Source organism: Erinaceus europaeus, chromosome 20, assembly GCF_950295315.1.
Source record: "Erinaceus europaeus chromosome 20, mEriEur2.1, whole genome shotgun sequence".
NCBI lineage: Eukaryota > Metazoa > Chordata > Mammalia > Eulipotyphla > Erinaceidae > Erinaceus > Erinaceus europaeus.
This window is the reverse complement of record NC_080181.1, coordinates 28,653,326-28,673,198: the sequence shown is the minus strand read 5'-3', so window position 1 is coordinate 28,673,198 and position 19,873 is coordinate 28,653,326. Positions and strand designations below refer to the sequence as shown.

Here is a 19,873-nt window from a genome sequence, read left to right as displayed (position 1 = left end):
ATTTGCTTATTTGTGAGAGACAGAGAGAGAGAGAGAGAACACCAGAGGATCATTCTGGCCCATGCAATGTCTGGGAGAAAGAAATTAAAATAAATAAATACGGGAGTTGGGCGGTAGCACAGTGGGTTAAGCACACATGCAAGAACTGGCGTAAGGATCCCAGTTCAAGCCCCCAGCTCCAGTCCCTGGCTCCCCACCTGTAGGGGACTCGCTTCACAAGTCTGTAGGTGTCTATCTTTCTCTCCTCCTGTCTTCCCCTCCTCTCTCAATTTTCTCCATCCTATCCAACAACAACGACAATAGCAACTACAACAATTTTAAAAAAGGGGACAACAAAAGGGAATAAATAAATAAAATATTTTTTAAAAGATTAACAAAAATAAAGAAATAAACACACACAATTTTGTTGCTGCTGCTTTTTGTCAGACCATCGTTCAGCTCTCGCTTATGGTGATGCTGGGGATTGGACCTGGGGCCTCCACTTCAGACATTAAAGTCTTTTGCAGGGTGGTCCAGGAGGTGGCACAGTGGATAAAGCATTGGACTCTCAAGCATGAGGTCCTGAGTTCAATCTCTGGTAGCACATGTACCAGAGTGATGTCTGGTTCTTTCTCCCTCTCCTCCTATCTTTCTCATTAATAAATAAATAAATTCTTTAAAAAAAGAAAAAAGTCTTTTGCAGGGACCAAGAAGTGGGGCACCTGGTTGAGTGTATATGTTACAATGCAAAAGGACCCAGGTTTGAGCCTCCAGTCCCCACCTGTAGGGGGAAAGCTTTGAGAGTGGTGAAGCAGTGCTGTAGGTGTCTGTGTCTCTCTCCCTCTCTACCCACCCCTTCCCTCTCCATTTCTGGCTGGAGACTATCCAATAAATAAAGATAAAAAAAAAAAAGTCTTTTGTAGAACCACTGTGCAGAGGCCAGGTGGTAGAGCACCTGGGTAAGCACACACAATATGCAAGAACCCAGGTTCAAGCCCCTGGTCCCCACCTAGAGAGGGAGAGCTATACAAGTGGGGAAGCAAGGCTTTCCCTCTTTATCTCCCCTCCTCAATCTGTTTTCATTGTCTCTAATCAATAGTAAATAAATAATTTTTAAAAACGTTTCGGGGGGGCTTGGCAGTGGCACACTTGGTTAAGAGCACACATTACAGTTAGCAAGGAGCTGGGTTCAAGCCTCAGGCTCATACCAGCATGGGGAAAGCTTCGTGCGTGGAAAAGCAGAGAACAGGATCCTCTTTGTCTCTCTCCCTCCCTATCTCCCCCCTCCACTCAATTTCTGTCTCTATCCAATAATAAGTAAATAACAATATTAAAAATATATTAAGGAGATTAAAAATTTTAATTTAATTTATTTATTTATTGCCCCTGTTTTTATTGTTGTAATTATTATTGTTGTCTTTGTTGGACAGGACAGAGAGAAATGGAGAGAGGAGGGAAAGACAGAGGGGGAGAGAAAGAGACACCTGCAGACCTGCTTCACCGCCTGTGAAGCGACTCCCCTGCAGGTGGGGAGCCGGGGGCTCGAACCGGGATCCTTATGCCGGTCCTTGCGCTTTGCGCCACGTGCGCTTAACCCGCTGTGCTGCCGCCTGCCGCCTGCCGCCTGCCGCCTGCCGCCTGCCGCCTGCCGCCTGCCGCCTGCCGCCTGCCGCCTGCCGCCTGCCGCCTGCCTCCCAGATTAAAATTTTTTTTAAAAACCACTATGATACCTCCCATGTCCTATAAAATGTGTCTTCACCAGGCCTACTGTCAGGGCTTCCAACTTCTAAAAGTGGAAAGGAATTTTTACATGAAACACCATGCAATTTGGAAATGGTGATGCTTAACTAAAACTGAAAATACTAAGAAGCCCAACATGGTGATAGTTACATAAAACTCAAGTTCAGGGAGTCGGACAGTGGTGCAGTTGGTTAAGTGTATGTGGCGCAAGGCGCAAGGACCCACATAAGGATCCCGGTTCGAGCCCCCGGCTCCCCACCTGCAGGGGAGTCGCTTCACAGGCGGTGAAGCAGGTCTGCAGGTGTCTATCTTTCTCTCCCCCTCTCTGTCTTCCCCTCCTCTCTCCATTTCTCTGTCTTATCCAACAACGAACAACATCAACAACGGCAATAAAAACCACAACGAGGCTACAACAACAAGGGCAACAAAAGGGGGGAAATAGCCTCCAGGAGCGGTGGATTCATGGTGCAGGCACCGAGCCCAGCAATAACCCTGGAGGAAAAACAAAACCAAAAGACAAAAAAACTCAAGTTCAGACCACGGCCTGGCTTCACACTGCAGGATTTTCCATCTGCACTTCAGGTTATGGGATAGACATCACAGCTAGCTAGGAGAGATGACAGTTGCTTCAAAATGCATGAAATCCCAACACCTAACACCCTAAAGTCATCAACGTAAACTAAAATTGTATGCTGTCAACTCTGAGCAATTTGATTACAATAATTTATCGCCAGACTTATGGCATTTGGAAGATTTAACACTGATGACACCAGCACTTAAGGCAATCTATTGATTGAAAGCAATTCTCCCATCAAAATCTGTCCGAAATTTTTGAAAGGCCATCCTGAGATTCACAATCAGATCCATAATGGAACCGCACAATCTTGAAAAAGAACAATGTTAAAAAAAAAAAAAAAAAAAAAGACTTGCTGGGAGTCGGGCAGTAGCTCAGCGGGTTAAGCGCATGTGGCGCAAAGCAATCAGACAGGAGTAAGGATCCCGGTTCGAGCCCCCGACTCCCCACCTGCAGAGGAGTCGCTTCACAGGTGGTGAAGCAGGTCTGCAGGTGTCTAGCTTTCTCCCCTGCTCTGTCTTCCCCTCCTCTCTCCATTTCTCTGTCATATCCAACAACAATGACATCAATAACAACAATAATTAACTACAACAATAAAACAACAAGGGCAATAAAAGGGAAAAAAAAAATATATATATATATATATATAAAAGCCTTGTTGTTCCTGATTTCCAAACTGGTTACAGAAAACTACAAAACCAAAACTGGTAATGACATAAATACAGACCTGTAGGTTCGAGAGCTCAGAAATAAACTCTTGAATATGGCCAGGTGACTTCTGACAAAATTACTCAACTGAGAAATGGACAGATTTTTCAATAACTATTGCCGGGAAAACTATTTAGTCACCTGCAGATGAATAAAACTGGACCATCTCCTGGAATCATTTTTAACTGGCAGTTAGTCCAGTTTAATTTATATTTAATCTATTTGGCTTTCTTTTATCTTCTCATTTTGTGCTTTTTGTTCATTTTGCGGCTTAATGTTTCTTTTCTCTCTTTGGAAGTTTTTATTTGTCTACTTCTACTTTTTTTTGTAAAGATTTTATCTATTTATTAATGAGAAAGATAGGATGAGAGAAAGCAGACATCACTCTGTTACATGTCTGGTATGCGGGGATTGAACTCAGGATCTCATGCTTGAGAGTCCACTGCACCACCTTCTGGACCACCACTTACTCCTTTAGAACAAATCCAGGTAGTATTTTAATGCACTTTAATGGTCGCTCTAGAGAGTTGAGTATCTTTCACTTATCAACGCCTTAACATTCATTTGTACTTTTATCTCCTTGGTAAAAAAAGAACCACCTTATGATATTTTGATTCTGCATAACCCCTGGTCAACAATTTGGCTATTATTGTTATATGTGTTGGTTTCATCTTAAACCCCAGAAGACATAATAGAGTTTCATTTTCTATAAGTAAGTTAATTTAGATCAGTGATATCTGAGGACCTTTTACAAAACACAGATGCCTAGACTCCAATCAGACAAATTCTCTAAGGTCTCTTGAGAGGAAGGAGTTAGGCACTGGCATCTTAAAAACTCCTGGAGCTGGGTGGTGGCACAAGCAGTTGAGATCACACGTGATAGTGTGGAAGGCCCCAGGTTAAAGCCCTGGTCCCCACCAATAGGCGGAAAGCTTCTTGAGCAGAGAAGCGGTGCTATGTCTTTTTCTTTCCCTCTCTGGCTCCCCCTTCCCTCTCAAAATCTATCTCTATGCGATAAATAACAAATAAAAAATATTTTAAAGAACGATCCTTGTGGTCTGGGAGGTGGCACAGTGATAAAGCTTTAGACTCTCAAGTATGAGGTCCCGAGTTCGATCCCCGGCAGCACATGTGCCAGAGTGATGTCTGGTTCTTTCTCCTCCTATCTTTCTCATAAATAAATAAATAAAATCTTAAAAAAAAAAAAAAAAAAAAAGATCCTTAAGTGATTCAGGCTTGCCATTGAATGAGAGCTTCTGTTTAGACGTATGTGTTTATTCACCTTGTTACTCTTCATGCTTCTTGTATTTTATCTTCCTGGGATCATTTTTCACCTTCTAGAGCCCTTTAGAATAAAGATCTCCACTCCTGATATTTAGTGCTATCAGTATCTTGATATTGATTGAATACCACCACCAAGTTCACTAGAATTAGCTGTCAGTGAAGTTGTTGCTAATTTGGAGGTAATGTGTGATTCTTTTTTTTATATGTATATATATATATTTTAATTTTTTATATTTTTTTTATTTATTTTCCCTTTTGTTGTCTTTGTTTTTTTTATTGTTGTTGTAGTTATTACTGTTGTTGCTATTGATGTCATTGTTAGATAGGACAGAGAGAAATGGAGAGAGGAGGGGAAGATAGAGAGGGGGAGAGAAAGATAGACACCTGCAGATCTGCTTCACCGCTTGTGAAGCGGCTACCCTGCAGGTGGGGAGCTGGGGGCTCGAACCAGGATCCTTAGGCTGGTCCTTGCGCTTCGGGCCACATGCTTAACCCACTGCGCTAACACCTGACTCCCTATATTTTTTAATGTTTTTATTTATTATCGATAGAGAAAGAGAAATTGAGAGGAGAAGAGGAGACAGCGAGGGAAAGAGAGACACCTGCAGCCCTGCTTCACCAACTCATAAAACTTTCCCTCTGCAGGTGGGGACAGGGACTTGAACCTGGGTCCTTGTACACTTTAATATGTGTACTTAATCAAGTGCACCACTGCCTGGCCTCATAGTAATTAATGTGTGTTTTTTTTTAGATCAGATCTGTTTTTAAGCTTTGTTCCAAGTATATGATATGCCTTTCTAAAAACTATTTTTACTGCCACATAGCTAAGTGTAGATTTATTTATTCCCTTTTATTGCCCTTGTTGTTTTATTGTTGTAGTTATTGTTGTTGTTGTTGATGTCATCATTGTTGGAAAGGACAGGGAGAAATGGAGAGAGGAGGGAAGACAGAGGGGGGAGAGAAAGATAGACACCTGCACACCTGCTTGTGAAGCGACTCCCGTACAGGTGGGAAGCCGGGGGCTCAAACCAGGATCCTTACGCCAGTCCTCGCGCTTTTGCACCATGTGCACTTAACCCACTGAGCTACCACCTGACTCCCAAGTGTAGATTTTTAAAAAATGTATACAGTATGTATAGCTCCTTGAATCTGAGACTTGATATTCAAAATGTATTTGACTGGAGCTGGGGAGATAGTAAAATGGTTATGCCAAAAGACTTCCACGTGTGAGATACGACAGTGCTCAAGTTCAATCTCCGCACCACTGAGTGAAAGGAGGGAGGGGAGAGAGGGAGAGAGAGAGAGAGAGAGAGAGAGAGAGAGAGAGAGAGAGGGAGAGAGAGAGAGAGAGAGAGAGAGAATACTTGACTGTTGCAGCCTGGGAGGTAGTGAATAAAGCATGAGGTTCCAAGTTCAACCCCCAGCATCACCTTTGCTAGGATGTTGATACACTTTCTTCTAGCTCATCAAAAAAAAAAAAAAATTTAAGTATTTATTTATTCAAATATTATTCCTAAATCTCTCCTCTCTGGGACACCAAAGACAAAATATCTTAGACACTGTCATTGTATCCTCTTCGTCTCTCTTGTGTACCTCTTTTGGTAGATTTGTTTGACCCATTTTGGCTTATTTATGATTTCTCTGTCTGTGTTGAATCTACCGTGAGGGTCATAGATTGGATTCTTATTCTGGTTACTGGGGGTTCCAGTTCTATCATCTAAAATTAGGGTTTTAAATTATTTCTAGATCACAGCCCAAATTCTTGATTTTTGACTTGAAACATTTTAAGTATACGCAAAATCTATGTCTGCTAAGTCCAATGTCTGAGACCCCCCCCACACACACACACACACAAAATGTATGTTCTTTTTCCTACTGTTTCAACTGGTTTTCTTTCCATTTTTTTCTTTTAGAGACAGAAAGAAGACAGACAGAGAGAGATAGGGGCTGCTTCAGTGTAATGGGAATAGGGTTAAAGCATGGATCACACACATGCAAAACAATGCACTATCCAAGTGAGCTATTTGCTGGCCTTGCTGGTTTTCACTTCTGTTATCTCATCTCATCTCCTTGCTTGTTAAATTACTTTTGATTGTGTGCCAGGCATTTTATTTACACTAATGCTTATAGATTAATTCGAGGCGGAGGCTAATGTTATGCTTCAGGGAGCATCTCATTTGCCTCCAGCTTGAAGACACAGCAGCCCAGGAGCTCACTCTCATCTCGTGGAACTCTGAGATAATTGGGTGCTGAGCTGCAGTCTCTGTGAAGGGCTGTCAATTTCTAGATTACTCTTCCAGGGTCACCCTGCTTCAGGGGTAGCAATGCCAAACCTTTACATACTCCAAAGAGACTTCCTCTCTTCCTTCAGCCTTTCACTCCAATCCTTTTCCCTTTAGTCCTTCAATGCTGTCAAAACCACGACAGCTATTCTCTTCAGAATCTCTCAGCATCTCCGGAAGGAGAAGAGATGCTAAATTTCCAAAGAATTTAAAGAGAAAAGGACCAGGCAGTGGCTCACCTGGTGAAGAGCATGAGTTATAGTGTGCTAAGGACTCGGGTTGCAAATTCAGTCTCCACCATTATAAGCCAGAGTTGAACAGTGCTCTGGTAAACCAAAACAAAACACACTTCTTACTCTGCTTTAGAAAAAAAGTTGACGGGGCTGGCTGCTAGTGCACCCGGGTTGAGTGCACACATTACAATGAGCAAGGACCCAGGTTCAAGCCCCCAGTCCCCAACTGTGGGGGTAAGCTTCACAGGTGGTGAAACAGTGCTGCAGGTGTCTCTCTCCCTTTTAATCTACCCCCCTCAATTTTTGTCTCTAGCCAAAATAAATAAAACATTTTTTAAAAAGTTAATGGGCTGGGGAGACAGCACAATGCTTATACAAACCACTTTCAAGCCTGAGGCTCTGAGCTCCAGGGTTCAGTCCCCAATAGCACCATAAGTCAGAGCTAAGCACTGCTCTAGTGAAAAGAAATACATAAATATAATATTAAAACAGTGTTTTAAGCTAACAGTGGGGGCTAGGCAGTGGAGTACCTGGTTGACCGCAAACATTACAAGTGCAAGGACCTGGGTTCAAGCCCCCACTCCTCACCTCTAGGGGAGAAGTTTCACTGGCTATGGGTGAAACAGCTCTGCAGACGTCTTTCTCTCTCTCCACCTCTTCTCCTTCCTGCCCCCCAATTTCTCTCTATCCTATCAAATAATAATTAAAAACAAAAAACTAGTGCAGTGGGGTAAGCGCACCAGTGCAAAGCACAAGGACCGGTGTAAGCATCCCAGCTTGAGCCCCGGCTCCCCACCTGCAGGGGAGTGGCTTCATGGGTGGTGAAGCAGGCCTGCAGGTGTCTATCTTTCTCTCCCCATCTCTGTCTTCCCCTCCTCTCCACTTCTCTCTGTCCTATCCAACGACGATGATATCAAAAACAACAATAACTACAACAATAAAAAAATAAAAATAAAAAAAAGTTAAGTGAAATTACTAAAAGAAACTTAAAGGGGCCAAATGGTGGCACACCTGATTGAGTACACATTACAATGCACAAGGACCCAGGTTCAAGCCCTTGTCCCCACCTGTAAGGAGACACTTCATAAGGGGTAAAGCAGTACTGTAGGTGGGGGGTTGAGCGGTAGCATCGCGGGTTAAGCGCACGTGGCAAAAAGTGCAAGGACCCTCAGAAGGATCCCGGTTCGAGCCCCTGGCTCCCCTCCTGCAGGGGAGTTGCTTCACAGGCGGTGAAGCAGGTCTGTAGGTGTCTGTGTCTTCCCCTCCTCTCTCCATTTCTCTCTGTCCTGTCCAACAACAATAATAACCACAACAAGGCTACAACAACAAGGGCAACAAAAGGGGGAAATAATGGCCTCCAGGAGCAGTGGATTCATGGTGCAAGCACTGAGCCCCAGCAAAAAAGCAGTACTACAGGTGTCTCTCTCTCTCTCTTTTTTCAAATTTATTAATGAGAGGGATAGGAAGAGAAAGAGAACCAGACATCACTCTGGTACATGTGCTGCCAGGGATTGAACCCAGGATCTCATGCTTCAGAGTTCAATGTTTTATCTCCTGGGCCATCTGTCTCCCTTTTTATCTGCCACCCTTCCTCTCAATTTCTGGCTGTCAATAAAGATAATTAAAAAAAAAAGTCAGGCAGAGGTAGATAGCATAATGGTTATGCAAAGAGACTCATGCCTAAGGCTCCAAAGCCCCAAGTTCAATCCCCCACAAAACCATAAGCCAGAGCTGAACAGTAAAAAAAAAAATAATATAATAATAATAATAATCTATAAAGAGGGGGGGAAACAATTATTAGACTACAATTTGAAATCTTACAACTAATATATAAGCTGAATTCATAAATGGAAACCTTACCACAAAAGCAGTTTCACTGATAAATATAATTCCCAAGTAAGGAGGGAAAAGATAGTATCAATTACAGGTATAGCACTAGAATTGGTACACAGTATTTAACAAGATAGCTGGATATAAGGTTAATTTTAAAATATTAATTATCATTTCTACAACCACAACAAAACAACAGGCAAAATGTTAAAGAGAGGGATGGGCAGACAGCATAATGGTTATGCAAAACAGCTTTCATGCCTGGGGTTCTGGGAGCCTAGGTTCAGTCCTCAGCACCACCAGAGTTGTACAGGGCCTGGCAGAAATTAAGTAAATATGCTGTTTACAATAGCATTTGCAAATTAAAATTTTTATATTTATTTTCCCTTTTGTTGCCCTTGTTGCTTTTTTATTATTATTACTGTTTTGCAGTTATTGTTGTTATTGGTGTCATCGTTATTAGATAGGACAGAGAGAAGAAATGGAGATAGGAGGAGACCAGCTCTGGCTTATAGTGATGCGGGGGACTGAACCTGGGACCTCAGAGTCTCAGACATGAGTGCCTTTTGGAGAGTCATTATATAGTCTCCCCAGCCCTCAATTCCCTTTTTAGGGGAAGACAAGACTAGCTAACTTGAGACAGCTTAGAGACATACACAAAGGCACATGAATGAGTAAGGGGAGAAGAGTTGGTTTGCTAGTTTTGTTTTTTCTTTGCTTGCACATTATCACCTAGGGGAGCATTTGAAGCAGAGAATCCCAAGTGTATTCAAGGAAAACCTCTGGGGGGGGGGGGGAGTGAGACTAGTGATCACATGCAAGCACTTACAAACATTTAGAGAAATAAAAGAGCACTGCCTATTTGTTTTCACTGTTGCACTATTTAGCACCTAACACACAACCATGTGACCATGGTTAAATAAACAGGATGAAAATGAAAAGTCATGCTTTAATAATAGCTCTCACTGGTGCTTTATATGATTTCACCTGAAAATAAAAAGGCTTCAAAATATCTACCTTGAAAAAAAATTTTATTTACTTATATATTTGATAGAGACAAAGAGAAATTAAGAGGGGAGAGGGAGACAGGAAGGAGGAGAAAAAGAGACTTGCAGCACTGCTTCACTGATGGGGACTAAGGAGCTTGAAACCCAGGTCCTTGAGCTTGATTTATTTTTTTTATACGGTACAGAAAAATTATGAGGAGTGTGGGGGGAGAGAGGGGGAGAGGAAGGGAAAGAAGAGGGGGGAGAGGGAGAGAGGGGGAGAGAGAGAGAGAGAGAGAGAGAGAGAGATGCACCTGAAGCACTTATTTCACCCTGCAGGGTTAGGAAAAGGAAGCTCAAACTCAGATCATTTTCTCCTCTTCCCCCCACCCTTTCTGTGGCAGGACAAACTTTTTTTTTTTTTTTAAGATTTTTAAAAAATATTTATTTATTTATTCCCTTTTGTTGCCCTTGTTGTTGTTTTTGTAGTTATTATTGTTGCTGTCGTTGTTGGATAGGACAGAGAGAAATGGAGAGAGATGGGGAAGACAGAGAGGAGGAGAGAAAGACACCTGAAGACCTGCTGCACCGCCTGTGAAGCGACTCCCCTGCAGGTGGGGAGCCGGGGTTCGAACCGGGATCCTTATGCCGGTCCTTGTGCTTTGCGCCACCTGCGCTTAACCCACTGCGCTACAGCCCGACTCCCAGGACAAACTTTCTTGACAGCATCCCCTGCCCTAGTGGTGGACCAAATTCGGGTCCTTATGCACCACTATCGGCCCCATCTTGAGCATTTTTAACACTCTACCAGGTAGGCCCCCTCCCATCCCCGTTCAAAATATTTATGTAAGAAAAATGCTCTCGGCAAAAGGATCGGCCCTCCTCCACAGAAAGGTCGGAAACCTTTTCCATTTGAATGAGCCTACATGGTTCTCTTTCCATCTTAGACCATAAATCAAGGTACGTCCACTAGACTGAATTTAATTAAGCAACAATGTAATCTAGTTTATCTCACCAAGACACAACTTACAAAAATTGGATTATGGGCTATCTCGAATTTGCTCTTGGGAGGGCCCCTCCACAGAAACTATAGACTATAGACACTGTACAAAGGTTTATACCAACACTTACATAACCCAGCAGAAAATTTCTTTCAGTAATTCATTTGGGGGTAATTCAAAATAATACGCTGCATGGGGAGTCAGGTGGCAGCGCTGTGGGTTTAGCGCAGGTGGCGCAAAGTGCAAGGACCTGTGTAAGGATCCTGGTTCCAGCCCCCGGCTCCCCACCTGCAGGGGAGTCGCTTCACAAGCAGTGAAGCAGGTATGCCGGTGTCTGTCTTTCTCTCCTCCTCTCTGTCTTCCCCTCCTCTCTCCATTTCTCTCTGTCCTAGGACATCAATAACAACATCAATAACTATGAAAAACACAATGAAAAACACAAGGGCAACAAAAGGGAAAATAAATAAATATTAATATTAATAGGCTGTATGTACCAGCTTCATCAACCACTGGAACTGCAGCAGCCATTCTGCAACCAATAGGATGCAGGGGGGTTGGGGGGGACAGCCAGAGGAAGAAGGAGAGAGACAGAGAGATACCTGTAATCCTGCTTCACCACTTGGAAAACTTTCCCCCTGCAGGTGGGGACAGGGTGCCTGAAGCTGAGTCTAGTGCATGGTCACATGTGTGCTCAACCAGGTGTGCCACCACCCTGCCGCGTCTGCAAGACTGTCATGCTTGAGGCTCCAAGCCCCACATTCAATCCCCAGCATCACCATAATAAATATGGGTGGGGGTAGACAGCATAATGGTTATACAAAGAGACTCTCATGCCTGAGGCTCTGAAGTCCCAGGTTCAATCTCCTGCACCATCATAAGCCAGAGCTGATCAGTGCTCTGGTAAAATAAATTAATTTTAAAAAAAAAGAAAGAAAACAATAATCAACCCATAGCTGTGCTCATGGGAGAACTAATGCAATTTGCAGTGGAAGGAATGGGGACACAGAACTCTGGTGGTGGGGAAAGGCATGGAACTATAACCTCATTATCTTATAATTTTGTAAATCTGTATAAAATCACTAATAAAAAATTAAATAAGTAAAAGATACTTTAAAATACTTATTTATTTTCCCTTTTGTTGCCCTTGTTATTTTATTGTTGTTGTAAAATATACTTTTTTAAAAATATTTTTTTTATTTATTCCCTTTTGTTACCCTTGTTGTTTTATTGTAGTTATTGATGTCGTTGTTGCTGGATAGGATAGAGAGAAATGGAGAGAGGGGAAGACAGAGATGGGGAGAGAAAGATAAACACCTGCAGACCTACCTCACCACCTGTGAAGCGACTCCCCTGCAGGTGGGGAGCTGGGGGCTCGAACCGGGATCCTTATGCCAGTCCTTGTGCTTTGCGCCATGTGCGCTTAACCTGCTGCGCTACTGCCAGACTCCCATAAAATATACTTTTAAAAGGATTTGGTGAGCTCATGGTTCAAAGCACAATATGCAGTAGTTTTAATATGCCAGTTTTATAAAATGTGTGTACATATCCCGCAAGGGCAAATGCCAAATGCTGACTGCAAGACCTTCCTTGGAAAAAAAAAAAATGCCTAGATTATTTTTAAATTCTTACAGTTTATCTGTGTTAAAAATGCAGGCTCTCACCATTACCAGGCCAATTTTTTTTTTAATTTCTTTATATGGGGATTAATGGTTTACAGTCAACAGTAAAATACAATAGTTTGTACACACTTAACATTGCCCGATTTTCCACATAACCATACAACCTCCACTAGGGTCCTCTGCCACCCTGTTCCAGGACCTGAACCCTTCCCCCACTCCCACCCATCCCAGAGTCTTCTACTTTGGTGCAATACACCAACCAGATCGATTTTTTTTTCATTCTTTTTCTTTCAGACAGAGAAGGAGAAAGGGAAAGACATCACAGTACTGCTCCACCACAAGAATCTTCTTTGGCATTGTGATGCCCAGGGCTCAAATCCAGGACTTCATATATGGTAAGGAATGTGCCCGGTCAGGTAAATCACCTCTCCTCTACAATCTTTAACTGCTACCAGGGCTATCTATACCGGTATACAAGAACACAGGTTGTTGCACATGGCCAAATGTGGGCTCTACTAGGCGAGCTATCTCCTGGCCTCTCTACCATTTCTAAAAGTAGGGAAACGGGCAAGGACCGGCGGAAGGATCCTAGTTTGAGTCCTCAGGATCCCCACCTGCAGGGGAGTCCCACAGGCGGTGAAGCAGGTCTGCAGATGTCTTTCTCTCCCCGTCTCTGTCTTCCCCTCCTCTTTCCATTTCTCTCTGTCCTATCCAATAACACCACCACCAATAATAAAAATACAATAATAAAAAACAAGGGCAACAAAAGGGGAATAAATAAAATTTTTTTTTTAAAAAAAGAAAATGTCAAAGTCTGAGCATTCAATAAGAGTGAATAACATCCTCAGAGAATCTTGAGGTTTTGTTTTTTTTTTAAGTTTTGATTTTCCAAAGTCAAAACAGTATCAAATAAGTTAAAGTCTGAGTTTTACATTTGGAAAAAGATTAATCACCCTTCACATATTACTGCCAAGAATTCTGAAGCTCTTGAGTGCTAAAGTTAACCATGTTTTTAAACTAGAAAGGGCATTATTGGGTCAACTGACAAACAAGGATACAGAGAGTAAAGGTGATCAAAGAATTGTGTCAATATTAAATTTCCGTTGTGTTGATAATTGTATGCTTTTTTTTTTTTTAGTTTTTTCCCCTTTCCTTGCCCTTGTTTTTTTTTTTTATTGTTGTTGTAGTTATTATTGTTGTTGATGATGATGTCATTGTTGGACAGGACACAGAGAAATGGAGAGAGGAGGGGTAGACAGGGGGAGAGAAAAACAGACACCTGCAGACATGCTTCACCACCTGTGAAGTGACTCCCCTGCAGGTAGGGAACCGGGGGCTCAAACCGGAATTCTTACATCGGTCCTTTGCGCCACGTGCACTTAACCCACTGCACTACCGCCCAACTCCCGACTGTACGCTGTTTCTAAATAAATACAGACTAAAGTTTTCAGGGCTAAAAGGGCACGATGCATGCAATTTATTACCACAGAATTTAGTTTAAGGGGGGCTGTGTGGAGGTGCACCTGGTTGAGCACATGTTACAATGCACAAGGACCCTGGTTCGAGCCCCCAGCCCCCACCTGCAGGTAGAAAGCTTTGCAAGTGGTGAAGCAGTGCTACAGATGTCTCTCCGTCTATCTTCCCCTTCCTCTCAATTTCTCTGTCTTTAATAAAGATAATAAAAAATTTTTTAAATCAGTATTAAAGGCTGGGCATGCAGCACAACGATTATGTAAAAAGACTCATGCCTGAGGTTCTGAGGCCCCAAGTTCAATCCCCAGTACCACCATAAGCCAGAGCTGAGCAGTGTTCTGGTCCATCTCTCTCTAAATAAACAAACAAATAATAAATAAACAAATTTAATGTTTTATTTATATATTAATGAGAGGGATAGGAGGTGAGAAAGAACCAGACATCACTCTGGTGTATGTGCTGCCAGAGACTGAACTCAGGATCTCATTCTTGAAGAGTTCCAACACTTTATCCATTGTGCCACCTCCTGGACTACTCTCTATAAATAAATATTTTTTTTTAAAAAAGTAAAAAAAAAAAAAAAAAAAGAGTTCAGTATAAAATAGAAGAGGCTGGATGGTAGCATAGTGATCACACCAAAGACCTTCATGCTTGATGCTCAGAGGCATCAGGGTCAATCCCCAGCTCTCACATAAGCCAGAGCTGAGGGCTCTAGTAAAAAGCAATCAACTCATTAGAATGACTGGTGAAGCCAATGCTGAAGAGGAGAAATATTAACAGATTGGGTTGCCTGGGGGAAAGGATCGGAAAACTGTACAATTTTGCAATTTTTATAAACTTCTAAATATGATTTTTTAAAATTTATTTATTTATTGGATAGAGACAGTCAGAAGTCGAGCGGAAGGGAGAGACAGAGAGGGAAAGAGACAGAAAAGACACCTGCAACCCTGCTTTACCACTCGCAAAGCTTTCCCCCTGCAGGTGGGGACCAGGGGCTTGAACCTGGGTCCTTGCACATTGCAACATGTGCGCTCAACCAGGTGCGCCACCACCCGGCCCCTAAATTTATTTTTTGTATAGAGACAGAATATCCAGAGGGAAAGGGGAAAGAAAGACACCTGAAGCCCTGCTTCACTGCTTGTGAAATATCCCCCCGCAGGCAGGGACTGGGGGCTTGAGCCCAGGTGCTCAGGGCAGCATGCAGGCTCTACTCGGTCCACCACTGTGCACCCCATAAATGCAAGTCTTAACTGGAAAAAGAAATGATTAAGTGGGTGGGGGAAAAAAAGTAGTAAAAGTATAGAAAAAAAAAACTAAGCAAAACAAACACCATACAAAACACTGCCCTAGACAACTCTTAAGCTCATGCTGGACCACTAGAGACAAGACTTTAATTAGCACTATCCTGTATAAGTGAATCATAGGAAAACTTCCCAGTAGCTACATTCAAAATGAATGTATTTTCTTAGCCAGTTCTAACATATTATCAATGCAAACACTACAAGGTAATTTACATTTTTTCACTCTTTTTTAAAGTTTTTTTTAATATTTATTTTTTCCCTTTTGTTGCCCTTGTTTTCTTACTGTTGCAGTTATTGTTGTTGTCGTTGTCAGATAGGACAGAGAGATGGAGAGAGGAGGGGAAGACAGAGAGGGGGAGAGAGAGAAAGAGACCTGCAAACCTGCTTCACTGCTTGTGAAGTGACTCCCCTGCTGGTGGGGAGCTGGGGGCTCAAACCGGGAACCTTAGGCTGGTCCTTCCGCTTTGCACCACCTGCACTTAACCCACTGCGCTACTGCTGGACTCCCTAAACTTTAGTTGTTTTTATTTTAATGAGAAAGAGATAGAGTGAGACACATGCACACGCACGCGTACACACACACACACACACACACACACACACACAGCAGAACACTGCTCAGTTCTGGCTAGGGATTGAACCTAGGACCTCAGAACCTGAAGCATAATTTTTTTTTAACTCCAGGGTTATCACTGGGGCTTGGTGCCAGCACTACGAATCCACTGCTCCTGGAGGCTATTTTTCCCGTTTTGTTGCCCTTGTTGTAGTTGTTATTGTTAGAGCCATTGTTGCTGTTGGATAGGACAGAGAGCAAACGAGAGAGGAGGGGAAGACAGAGAGAAAGAAAGACACCTGCAGACCTGCTTCCCGTTTGTGAAGCAAATCCCCTGCAGGTGGGGAGCTAGGGGCTGGAACCAGGATCTTTATGCCGTCCTTGTGCTTTGCGCCACCTGTGCTTAACCCACTGTGCTACTGCCCAGCCACTCTTTTTAAATATTTATTTATTCCTTTTGTTGCCCTTGTTTTATTGTTGTTGATATCGTTGTTGTTGGATAGGACAGAGAGAAATGGAGGGAGGAGGGGAAGACAGAGGAGGCGAGAGAAAGATAGACACCTGCAGACCTGCTTCACCGCTTGCAAAGCGACTCCCCTGTAGATGGGGCGTCAGGGGCTTGAACCCGGATCCTTACTCGGGTCCTTGCGCTTTGTGCCACGTGCACTCAACCTGCTGCAATACCGCCTGACTCCCATAAAAATCTTTTTACATAACCATTATGCTGTCTTCCTCAGCTCCAATTTTCTCATTTTAAATCTTTTTTTTTTAATTTTTAAAAAATCTTTATTGGATAGAGACAGCCAGAATTTGAGAGGGAAGGGGGTGGCAGAAAGGGAGAGAAACAGAGAGATACCTACAGCACTGCTTTATCACTTGCAAAGCTTTTCCCCTGCAGGTGGGACTGGGGGCTCAAACCTGGGTCCTTGAGCTTTGTAACATGTGCACTCAACCCTTCTCATTCTAAATCTTCAACATCTGGTGTGCCTTCTCTACTTTATGAAACATCTCAGGTGTGGAGCCAGGTGGTGGCACACCTGGGTGAGTGCGCATTACAGTGCACAAGGATCCAGGTTCAAATCCCCGGTCCCCACCTTCAGAAGCAAGCTTCTTGAGTGGTGAAGTAGTGCTGCAGGTGTCTGTCTGTCTCCCTCTCTATTTCCCCTCCCCAGATTTCTGGCTGTCACTATCCAATAACGATAATAAAAAATAAAGTATTTGGAAACATCTCAGAAGAAGCTCAATTTGCATTAAATGTATAGTTGAAAAAAAAAATTAAATCAAAGGGGGGTCTGCACGGTAGTATGCCCATTAGAGTACACATTACCACAAGCAAGGACCCAGGTTCAAACACTTGTTCTCCACCTGCGTTAGGGGGAGGACCTTCACCAACCTTAAAGCAGGTCTGCAGGTCTCTCTCCCTTCCCATCTCCTCCTTCCCTTTGAAGGGAAGGAGAAAGGAGAAAAAGTGACATTCCTATCAAGAAGCATAACCAGGCATTCCCACCACTCAGAAAGGCCAGCCAGTACCCAGTCTCAGCCTCGGGTGTCACACCTTGGCATTCACTGTAAGTTGCCTGAAATTTGGCTCTCAGAAAGGTCCACTTGCTGCTAACTCTGCCAGACTGTTTCTGGCTCCCAGAAGCCTCTGTACCCACTGCATACACTGCAGTGCTTTTCAACACCAGTCCTGCCTGAGAATCCCAGATGGAACGAGCATACAACAGACTTTGTTTCAGATTTAAACAGAGGAAGTGACCCTTAGTAGAGGTGGGATTTTTTTAACAGGTGTAAGGAATTAACTCAGTCAACACCAAGAAACACTGGAGATTTCACCAATCAATAATTCTGTGCCAAGCAACTTGATCAGGGATTTGGCTAGACTCCCTGTGGCTAATCTCAATCAGGACCTTCCCAGAGACATCCTGATTTAGGTCATTCTCGGCTAAATTAAGGTGGAGGCAGGCAGTCTTCTGCCTGACAACAGAGAAACAAAATCAAATTATATACATGTTAAATATAATTCTATCTGCTTGACAAAAGGAAAAAGCATCTGAGAAATAATTGAGTGCAGGCGCATAGTGGCAAATAAAAGAAGTTGCCATAAAACAGCATTAAAAAAATTTCGGTGGGAACTCATTCCTACTTTGTCTCGTTCAATGCTCCAATTGAACAATAATACTTTCATCTGCAACAACTAATCTCGATAGTCTTTTCTTTCACTTTGGGCAAACAAGTGTTGGTGCCCTGCTTAAACTTGAAGGCACTATTTTAAATTGATTTATTTTTTAACTGTGAACTTGCACCAGGTCTGAAGTTATTCATACCCCTAGGATGTAAGAATGTGACACCTACTTAAGAGTGAGATTTCATATTCCATATAAAAGCTCCCCCTGTCCCTGCTTACTCCACTGACCTATCTTGCTTTCCTGTCACATCTTAGTGGGAACCTGATATAAAAATCTAACCATTCTGTGCAGACTGAAATCATCCTAATCTAAAAACTGATATATAAACATTAACTACTTTTATTTAAGGCTTCCCCCGCCCCTAGGAACCACAGACCTTTTACTAGGATGAAAACAACCGTTTCACGCCATTCCATGAGAACAGATTTTAATTCCCAACACCATTTATTTTACCCGTGCAAGTATTTAAACATTCGGCAGAGAAACACAATGTAACTTGAAAGTTGTGTTTTTTTCTTAAAGAAGTTCTTAGCCAATGCCTCTGTAAATCCATTCTCACTTCCCCTCCTAAAATGAACTGAATATGCAGAGATCAACTACAATTGTTAAGATTAATAATGATGATGACAAGAGAGAAAAAAAAAGGGGGGGGGACAACATCAGAAGCACATAGGCCAGTGCAACGATGCAAGCAACTATTTTCAAGCAGACCAGCAAGAACACAGCCCCTGGTCCAGGTGCCCAGGGCGCGGGGCGGAGGCCGCCCCGACCCCAACAACCCGGTTCCCGCTGCCGCTGCCTGACCCAGAGCCCGCAGCCCAGGCATCCAGGCCAATTAACCAGCTCGCTGCCAGAGCGGTTGCCGGGTTATCAGATGCAGCCTCAGCTACTTAATTCTGACAACCAGAAAGTCCCACTGATCAAACAGAAACGCCTTTCGACCACTTTACGCCCAGGTGCCTTCGCTTCCCACCCAGGCTGAGATCCAGGTCAAAAGGAGCAACGCGGATTCCGGAGAGGCAGGTGACCCCCCCCCAACCCTCTGCTTTTTTTTAATTCGACTTTGGCAAATGGCTAAATTTAACAATTCCTCTCCGGGGGCCTGATGCCGGAGCGCAGGAGCCGCTCGGGAGGGATGCGCGCAGGCAGCAGAAGGCGCTCCCCGGGCACCTCGGCACTTTGCAAGGGCCAACCAGAGCCCGAAAGCCTGCAGCCACCCGGGCCACAAAAGGCTCCATCTGCCGCCTCCAGGTGGGCAGCCCCACACCAAGCTCAGGGCTGGGGTCTGCACCGGGGGCCTCCCTCCGCCCCCAGAAGCCGGCAGCCGCGGGGAGCACTGGCAGCGGCTCCCGGCGCCCCAGGGGAGAGCGGAGGGGGCGTCTGCGCCGCGCGGGGGGCCCGGAGGATGTGGCGTAGCCGCGGGCGGGCTGGGGCGGCCTGCCGCCCCCCGCACCCCGCATTCCCGATGCCTTTCATTTGGCCTCTGCGGCGGCGGAGGCAGCCCGACCTCCAGCGCTAAGCACTGCGCCAAGTAGCCGCGGGCGGGGGAGGGCGCGCCGGACCCGCAGCAGCGCTGGACCGCCCCCACCCCGGCTCAGCTCAGCGCCCCCGGCCCGAGCGACGCCGACCCCGAGAGCCGCCTGCAGGCCGCGTTCCCACCGCAGGCGAAACAGCCTGCGTTCGCTCGAGCGGTCGCCCGGTCCCCACCTCGATGTAGCCGGCCAGCGCGGCGGCGGGCACCGTGAGCCCCAGCAGCAGCAGCAGAACCAGGAGCCTGCCCGTGGCCACTGCGACCACAGTCCCCATGGCCGCCATCCCTCGCCGGCTCACTCCGGTACTCGACTCTCAGGCTCTACCACAAGATCTCCTGGACCTTCCCCACCGCGACCCAGGAGCATCTGAAGCCCGCTCGCCCCCGCCCCGGGGGTTTTACACCAACCGGAACTGACTTCACAGGTCCACGCCCTCCTTCTCCAGTCCCCAATGCCAGCCCGCAAAGCCAGCCGAAGACACCGCCCCTTTTTCCACTCAGGGCCAATCAGTAGACGGCGAAGCCTGCTCCTCCCGCCCACCCCAGCCGGGTCCCACCTCCGGCCGCTGACGGCCCCGCCTCCCCCGCAC

The 19,873-nt window shown here is 44.6% G+C and overlaps 1 protein-coding gene across 4 annotated transcripts in view; it reads right to left on the bottom strand.

The window, feature by feature from the left end:
* APLP2 (amyloid beta precursor like protein 2) overlaps positions 1-19,654 on the bottom strand; it is a 91,079-nt gene extending 71,425 nt beyond the window's left edge. For all 4 annotated transcript variants that reach the window (XM_007539563.3, XM_016185003.2, XM_016185007.2 and 1 more), the window contains exon 1: positions 19,460-19,654. In XM_007539563.3, the coding sequence (XP_007539625.1) occupies positions 19,460-19,567 (108 nt within the window). In that variant the 5' untranslated portion in view covers positions 19,568-19,654. The remainder of the gene's footprint in view (positions 1-19,459) is intronic.
* Between the last annotated feature and the right edge of the window lie 219 nt (positions 19,655-19,873).